The 9,255-nt window shown below is 47.4% G+C and overlaps 1 protein-coding gene across 1 annotated transcript; it reads right to left on the reverse strand.

Annotated features, from left to right (window-relative positions):
• Nucleotides 1-1,263: 1,263 nt before the first annotated feature.
• On the reverse strand, nt 1,264-6,334 carry LOC119100962 (larval cuticle protein LCP-14). Its single transcript, XM_037224190.1, has 3 exons — nt 6,271-6,334; nt 5,615-5,724; nt 1,264-1,720 (listed from the first exon to the last, which is right to left on the reverse strand). The coding sequence occupies exons 1-3, from the start codon at nt 6,277-6,279 to the stop codon at nt 1,534-1,536; spliced, it is 306 nt and encodes a 101-aa protein (XP_037080085.1). The 5' UTR covers nt 6,280-6,334; the 3' UTR covers nt 1,264-1,533.
• Nucleotides 6,335-9,255: the final 2,921 nt, after the last annotated feature.

Raw genomic sequence — 9,255 nt, forward strand, 5'->3', positions numbered from 1 at the left:
GATGGAAGCCTAATTTTCGTCCCTCACCTGGCGATTTTCACATTTTACGAATTTCGCGTTTAAAATGCGAAGCCGGCGCAACACATTCGCACGTGTGAGGCGTGACACGTGACGCTGAGCAGCGTCACATTCTACCAGGATGCAATGTACCACCAGGCCAATAGCCAATAGCCAGACCATACAAGCCAATGTCCTTTTAAAACTGCAAAAAACGAAAAAATGCTCACTCTGAGCATCACAAATGGTCACACCTTCGGCTTTAAAAGACTCCACGTGCAATTGTGTTTGCTTTGATGTCGTTATGCACCAGACATTCGGATTCGAATTAAGAGATGCAGAAGCATTCGGCTAATCAAAACCTGCCACAACAACATTTTCCCAGCAGCCCAGAGAGGATTGGTGGAATTGTCTGAAAACCTCACACGATACGTGAGGTCTTAGGCGAATCTACGTAATACGCTGGTCAGTGCATTGCCACCCTCATAGGGAAGGCATGGGTGTGGCGGCACGGTTGCATACTGCTGTTATTTCGGTCGAATTATTTTGGTCCAGTTTGTCAGCTGACTCCCGGCTGCCGGACGTCCAGTCACACGCCGGCATATTCGGCGCGCGGAGGACGTTCAGCAGAAATACGTGACTCTACAACGTATTCATAATCGACGATTATAGACCTTATGGCGACTGGCCGGGGAGCGGGCACGGCATTTTGCGTGGACGTAATCCGGGAATTTGCAGCGTGACGTCACATTGCACTACCTCCATCCCTACTTTGTTCTCCACATACATATGGCCATGCTATATCTTTATTTCGCTATATCTGGCAGCATTGATAAAGTTCTTGCGTATAAAAAATATGGATGAACATATGGTGATAGCAGCTTATTTGAGGTAGATAATATGAAATGTGCAATGCCGCGCAGCGGCATAGAGATCGTGTAACATCTGGATTCACTATCGTCCCCAATCGATATCTTTTTCAAAATGAATGCATTTCAAAGTCCAAAATGGATGTGGTACTATTACGTAAAGTATTATGCTTACATTTAGTACCTCTGCATATTACCCTCTGCATCTTACAATGCTCCTTAACCCTGTCTAAATGTGGCCCTAATATGGTCCAGTACCTGAAGCATGCGTCGCACAGCATTCGAAAGATGATCGCGCTCTATCCAAGCCTGAAAGGCGGCGCCTCGTTTTCATGATGTCTCCCTCTTCGCGGCGTCCTCGCCTTCACGACCAGCACACGAAAACACGGTAACAAGAAGAAGGCGTGTATTTGACAGCCATCCTGTCGGCGGTCTGTTGGAGGGCGGCCGTAGGATGCGCACCGACTCGAGACAGCTGCCGGAGCGAGCCGTGCCCGGAGCCGGTCGGAGCGGTGACTCGAGACAGCTGCCGGAGCGAGCCGTGCCCAGAGCCGGTCCGAGCGGCGACTTGAGACAGCTGCCGGAGAGAGCCGTGCTCAGGAGCCGGTCCGAGCCGGAAGCCCCGCGAGCCAGCGCGGCCCGGACGGACGGAACGTGAGGAGCGGGTTCAGGGCAGAATGTCCGACTCAGGCTTGTAACCGTTCTCGTCGGCGGTGTACTTGACGAGCACCGTGTTGCCCTCGAGGTCGGTGTACTGGTACTCGCCCTCGACGAAGTAAGAGCCCGTCTCCGGCTCGTTGCCCGGGTACGAGATGCCGCTGGCGCGCATCCGGATTCCGTTCGAGGACTCCATGCTGCAATGGAGCGGGCCACGGCTCAGTCAGGGCTGGCGGCCCGACGACAGCAGACAGACACTGGACACTGGACACTAGCAGACAAGCAGACATCTGGACAGGAGGTTGCGGAGGACGAACACGGGTCGCAGCTGTGTCGCCTGCTCTGTTTTCAACCGCCGCCCCGATATGGGGGTCGATGCAAACCCTCTGATTGTTTGGGATCCCTCCTCGGCATGTCTTGCAATTGCGCCCAAATTTTCAGGAACCTATGAGACATCCATCGCGGGTGTTTTAACAGCAAACAATGTCTTCAGCAACAAATGGCGACCAACAAACAAGGTGCCCCTAGCATTTCTGGTTTCGGAGCGACGGCGGTTTGAGGAATACCCCGCCAACTTCCGGCCTGCCCGGGCGGCTGGCCACAACCAAAGATGCTGCGGAACACGCGCCGCGGGTCGACATTGTTACACTAAGGGATTCACACATTATAACCATATGGTCAAAATACACTGTACTCAGAATTAAGCAAGAAACACGGCTGTTTTTGGTGTGATGTCGCTGCAAAGCATGGTCTTACAGATTTGAGCATGTAAAGATGAAAAAGCTTGATTTTCGGGGAAATTTGACCTTTGACCTAGTAATTATTGACTCAGAAGCCTGATTTTTTACCAATCTTAAAATCATGCTGATAAAATCCACTGGCGTTTTCCACTAAGCTCTATCTGTCTTGGTCTGGCAACGGCCGGACGGCGGATTGCATCGACCTCCTATCAGTTCGCGTTATAAAAAAACGGCGAATCATGGCCAGGGTAAAAAGAATATCGTTCATCCTATCGTGAAACTCTTACGGCCTCCGGTTACCACAAGGATCAGTTAGGAAATTAATCTCAGCAGTTGCATGCACCGACAATTAGCACGGTTGTTTAACGGCAAACTTGGGCCACCCTCGCTACACCAGCTTGGAGCTGTCCCTGATGACTGGTAGATTACCTGTCATATTCATAACTTGTCTATCCCCGACCAAGGTCGGAATGTCTTACACTGTCTAGCCATGAAGTCAGCTGAAGGTCATCGCATTGTGACCGGTTGCCTTGGAGTGAGAGAAAGGACCAGACCGGATGTCGCTAACAGATGTTTCTTATGATCTGCCAGATTAAGTCCAAACTGTCTGGCTGCAGGATTTTAAATTGCTTTACGGGTGTCACGCAAGCCTCTTTACTTCGCATCGCTTCACACATCAACGAATCCAGTTCACACGTCCGTCCGGCAGCTGAGCGGGTTAGAGCGCGCGCATGCCTTCCGATTCAGCACCCGTGCCGGGGTCGCTTCCAGCCGCTTTTAGGCGCACCCTGTTTGCCTCCGACTGGAACAGACTGGGGTCGGTTGCAGCGGCCGCTCTGCAAGCCAGCTAATGTCAGAGGGTACGATGGTTAAGCCGAGCACTGCGGAACGTGAAGCTTTCGCCACAAAATTTCGCCTCCGACACGAAATCTCACCATCGTCAGGGCTCCGCAACAAACACTGCTCAGTGCTAGTGCCGGTCCAGACATCCGTCTAATAAAAAACTTCGGAATAATTTAGAAGAATAGTTGACTTTATAAAGTGCGGACCAGATCGTAGCAGTACACCTTTTATCTTCAGCGGAGATTTTACTTTCCGTTTTCATGGTAGGTGGCTTAAATGTATTTAATTATATCTATATATATATATATATATATATATATATATTGATATATTGATATTCCTAGTTATATATATATATATATATATACATTTCATTTTTATTGTGCTTTTTATGGGCATTGCTCATTAAGTATGACAAGCTCTGCGCTAGCAATTTTTTCGGACGTTTTCGATTTTGCGTATGACTGAGCGGGTTTCAGAAGAATGCTCGCATAAGATATCCCCAAAAGTCGTAGTTATATGACAGTCTAAAAAGGTTAACGTATGCACTATTTTAACATTGTTCACCCGTACGTAAGAGACGTTCTGGGGCGCTGACAGAAGATGGTAAGCACTACATTTTTCTGTTGTCACGACTTGCAGTTCTGAAGAACGATGCTTCGGATGGCCTTTTCATCCTGACTGTAAGCTGGCACCATAGCGCTTAAGTAAAAACATTCACGAGGATACTGATCCCTTGGTGAAGGCAAACATAGTATACCAATGTTATTCGCTCACGGGGACTGAGCAGCCCGTAAAGTATGCTATAAAGGCCTTACAACGGCATCCCTAGTTAGATGTTTGACAATGCACCCGCAAAGTAGCTATCTATAGGGACACCTTATAGACTGTCATGACGACAGTTTGACGCGGGAAAACGTAGCATGCAATGCCACCATCCTGACAAAGTGCGACGGCTACGAGGGTTAATTGCAATCGATTAACTGCATATTTAATCTGTGTTACCTATCATAAACATTCAGAGTAGGATAGTAAATACTTAAGCCCTATTGTACCGACGTTTATGACCGGGAAGACACTTTTACTAAAAGAATAGTCGAAAGTACCTATACCTATAGACAACACAACGCAAAATGTTTAATATTTGTTTGGATATGATTGACTTGCAAACGGTTGTTTTTTCGGCACGATGTGTCACTTGATGCAACGTACCTCATGTATAGTGAGAGTCTACTGAAACGTACATCAGGTATGGTGGATGTCTACTGAAACGTTATCAAAATGTCTGAACTCACTAGTTCTTCGTGCAATGACGGCGGCTTTTGGCCTTGTCTTAAACGAACATATTTTTAAAGCCTGCTCAGCCATACGAAGGATCGAAAACATCCGAAAAAAGATCGCCAACGCACATGGCCACTAGCGGCCACCCGCAACGATGAGCACAGCTTCGAAGCGTTTAGCTTACTCAATGCTACCAGTGCGTACCTGATGACGTCGCTAAATATATATCTCCTGCAATGTGGAAGGTCCATTATTTTCAACACGAAAAAATCACAGTTCACGTGATTCCAAACAACCAGGAGCTTAGGCCGTTCATACTTACATTAAGCTCTACATTATGCATGCTTATGACAGGCATATTGTAGTTTAAGCTGCGCGTCTGGAAAACCAAGGGTACGGGGTTCGATTCCCTGCGGTGCCCGCTAGAGGGCTTCACGGGCTGGACAAGCCAGTAGGTAATCACATGGAACGTTGACGTGTTGGGTTGGGTATCGCTCTTGGGAAAATAATGTGTACGGGTACAAATGTGGTTAAGACGTTTAAAAATGCCGAGTAGATCATGCATGTGATACGGCGTAGCATTACTCCCTGCGTCAATGTTAATCATAATTATCTCCATTCACTTTACTTTGGTAATTTCGAACGGAAAAGAGTGAAATTAAGTGCAAGATTTTCGGGAACTTTTCCAGAATTTCATACCAACGTGCAAGAAAAATGCAAACGGGCCCGTAAATGATGAGCAAAACTGAGTAAGAATGGGCGGCGGGTGGGTATGGACGCAGTACCATGGATGGGGGATGGATTGAGTGGAAACAAATATTGGTCGTGGAGACCTCAAGTGCCCGCCCTTCCTGCCAGGATGAGGGGCAGACAACAACGTACAGTCTCCGATCTGGGTGTGCCGTAAAGCCCCAATGATACACGCATGCTCATTAGCAGTTATTAAATGTAGACCCGCCGTTACGTCAAACCAGACAGCCGACATGCACTACAATTTTGTTGTCACCGCCTTGAAATTTCACCGAGCTCGACCAGGATCTCGTATTCCAGTGTTCACTGCACAGAGAACATGGTCACTTTCTGTTCAATTTGTGGTTGCTGTGGGTATCAGCTGAACGCGAAAACATATTTCGGTATTGACACCTAGCTGTTGCTTCCTTCATGCAATGTGATCAAGACCACGCCTGCTTATCACGCCAGTGTGTGCCCTGGCGGACTAAGGCTTACTCGCTCTGGTAGGAACCGTCTTCGGCATTGAGCTCGAAGTCGTTTCTCAGGATCTCGGCGTTCTTGTCGCCCCGGGCCACCGCCAGCGCCATCAGGCACAGCACGATCACCTGCCGTACAAGTTGGACATACGAGATGTCAAGTGCAGTCGTGTTGCGTGCATAATAGTATGTCCATTGCAACATTGCACGACACAACAAGCCTCCTCTGAAACCTCGTCTGGCTTCGTAGAAATACGAATATCCAGTGATGTGGAATGCATTTGTTATGAAAAAAAACAAAAAAACAAAAACAAATAAGATATCCAAGCACCCTAGCTTTGACAATTTCTTGGACTGGTAAATTCAAGGCCGAAACTGAAAATCACAACGTAACATTGGTACAGTCATGGGCTTTGGAAAATTGAATGCTTGAACGTTTTAACCAACTTTAGCGTCGCTCTCAGTTAAGAACATTACTCAATAAACGTCCTGGCATGACAAAACAGCCGGAGAAAGTGATTATGGGGAAAGTATTATGTAATTCCTAATACTTATGGGGAAGAAGCTACATGGCAATTTTTCCCAACTTTGAATCGTTTTCAAAATGTATCAAAGCCCTCCCTGCAACTGTGGCAAAACTATGCAGGGCTGCGGCAGAGCATCCTTGGTACTTACGGCCTTCATGTCTGCAGGTGGTTCGTGCGGCGGGGCTGATGGTCCTAAAGTGGTCAGACACCACCCGTCAGCTCACTTTTGTAGCACTCTATGACTCACCGTTCTGGTCGCCTGCCCACAGCTTTGCGCCAGCCCCACTTGCCGTCTGGCGCTGCTGTGTTGCTCCGCACTAATCGCTGGTGAGATCAGGGAAGTACGGCCTGCCGAGGTCGCCCTCAGGCAGCACCCCCTCGGCACTCGGCCGGCTCTCCAGTGGTTATCGCCAGCTCACGCAGTGCGGTCCCATGAGCATTTCAGTTTGTTCTTAGCCCTCAGCTCGAACTCATGCATAGCTGCACCAAATTTTTCGCAGCTGCAGACAATTCAGTAACGGATCTTTTGGTACCAAAGATGTAGAAGCACCTTGTAGCATCGTTTTCCTATAGCAGATCAAAGTAAGGCCTCGGTTTCAGCGAAGGCAATTTCTAGGAAATCGTTCGAACATCGTTCAATCTGATGCAACAACAGAGTATCAGACAGAGCCATACATCTCTGAGGTAGTTTTTTAGGCAGCACAACAAATGCATCAACAGGTTCCATTGACGCATAGTGTGGTATGGAGGTCAGACCTGGGTCAAAACCAACCTGGTGTTTTACTCCAGAGCTTGCTGTGTGGGGCACTTTCCGGCGCTCATTTGAGTGTATTGATAACAAGAACCACACTGCGCATCTTCCATGGCTTTTATAGAGGTCGGTATAGGTCCCTGACCTACGATGACCCAGGTTGACCCAGTTCAAACAAGCGTAATACTTGACGCCCATCCAAATACAAAGATCAAAGCAGTTTTGCACAATTTTGGGCACCATGACCTCCCAACGGCCAAGCAAGATGTCTAACCTTAAATGGGCACCAGCAACTTTTTCCTAAGAACAGGTATCTAGGCTCACGGTGGCTGCATGAGAAGGTCTAGCGGCGCTTTGGACACCAACCTGGAGTTTGACCTTGTTTGACCTTATTTGACCAAGAGGTTATCACATGGGAACCCCAATTTTTGACACAAGCGTGTTTACGCTCAGGCTATCACGCCTTGTGAATTTGGTGACCCTCACTCTCTTACTTCTTGAGATCTCAGTGAGTCATCTTGACCACCACCTGAGCGGAGGGTATTCAATCGGCCACTCGGACGCGTGTCAAAAGGAATATGGGTAGCCTAGATAGCCCATGAATGTTTTTTTATAGAAATCAGGCAGAAAAAGAGAGCCAAAATATATTGTTTTACAGACTCGTCAGTACGAAATAGCAAACATGCAAGCAATTGGCATGGTTTTTGAAGAAAATGGTCGCTCAGTTCATACCTTAGCTAATTTCTAATTGTGTGGCCTTTTAGTGCGCGCGCGCGCACACACACACACACACACACACACACACACACACACACATACACACACACACACACACACACACACACACACACACACACACACGCACACGCACATACACCAAGGCTGGGTCACGCCAAGGCTGCTAGTAATTTGATGTGAGTAGGAGTGCATGCATCCTTGCCCACTCTGTGAATTTGGAGTCGCTATCTTCCTAAGTCTTTGAAATCTCGGTAAGTCAAATTAAATTGTCCACCCGAGCTTTTCGCATCTAACCGAACACCCGGGAGCGTATAACTGCATGCATTTTCTTAACTTCCGAGCCCACAGCACTTGCATGCAACCTGAAATAAAACGAATCTCTTTTGGCTATCTCAGTTCAAACCACACACAAAGATGGAACAGCCCCTTTAATACTCCACATTTATGTGCTTAATACAGGCGCGTTCTTAGATTTTGACCTAACGGCACTCTCATACCTCTCAGACTAAGGCTGGTTTTCCCTCCTCTGCGGGGAGGCTGATGTTAGGCCCCTCGTGAGACAAAAGTGAAATCTTTCGTGTGTGCAGTGATGGCTCAACGATGTTATAAGTATGCCCAGTTATACATTATTATGTTTGCAGGAGTCCGGTCCGATCTGATTATACGGTGTGAAAAATCCGAACTGCAGACAATTCACAAAACCCACTACCCGCTGCACTTCAACACCGAGGCAGACTACAGCGACATCAGGGGATCTCAAAAGGGTCAACCATCTACAAGGCGTCATAGTGATTCCAGAAACAGCATATTCAAGGAGATTTTTATCGATTTTTACCTATTTAGCTGCTTGATGAACTCTACAAAGAGGATCGTGCTATCCATTGGACTGGAGAGTTTCTGGAGAGTTATCTTTGACACTTCAAAAGACAATGGTCGGACTGCTTCATGAGGCTCATAAACTTTCTTTTTATTTTCCCACTACATCAACACTACTCAAAGAGCCCAGTTAGCCCTGACGGGACTTTAGAGAAGTCATGCCAGCATCGCAACCAGGATGCCAGGACAACAGAATATCTAGCTCACCTGGCAGCGAGTCGACCTGTTTCGAACAAGAGAGTCAATTTGCTTCACGTTCCCGTTGTGTTTTTCTACTTAGGGGTTTGCCAGCTTATCCTTTCTTATCCATCACCCATGAATATGCGGACAGGTGTTGCACTTTGCTCTATCCCTACCCAAAGACACAGAGAGCCTTACGTTAACACCAAACAACAAAAAATCGCGAAACTCCCTGCTAAGAAGTGGAAACAAGCCTAACCGAATGTTCCACATTTGGAAATCCTGAAGCAAGTATCAGGTGGGATAAACTGAGCTCGCTTATAGCTATTGGCATGCTTTTAAGTGGAAAAGACTGCTCTTGACAACACAATTTCTCGTTAAAGTCAATACGTACCTCAATGCGATGTTATTCTACGGCGTCATCGAACGTTTGTGGGAAGCTGCGGTGCTGACAAACTAGCCGTCCGAAATTGCTTTCCTGACACTCAGTTGTAGTACTTTATTCTCTCAAGAGTTGGCCTCTCAAGAGTTGGCCTCTCTCAAGAGTTGCTGCGGGCATTCGCTGAACCAAACATTGTTGCACTCTGT

The sequence above is a fragment of the Pollicipes pollicipes genome, unplaced genomic scaffold (genome assembly GCF_011947565.3).
Source record: "Pollicipes pollicipes isolate AB1234 unplaced genomic scaffold, Ppol_2.1 Scaffold_4881;HRSCAF=5763_pilon_pilon_pilon, whole genome shotgun sequence".
Classification (NCBI taxonomy): Eukaryota; Metazoa; Arthropoda; class Thecostraca; order Pollicipedomorpha; family Pollicipedidae; genus Pollicipes; species Pollicipes pollicipes.

Excerpts from the sequence above, each read along its gene's own strand:
- LOC119100962 (XM_037224190.1), bottom strand. Across the intron at positions 1,721-5,614 it reads GACGGTTCCTACCAGAGCGA|CATGGAGTCCTCGAACGGAA; the intron begins GTAAGCCTTAGT and ends GCTCCATTGCAG.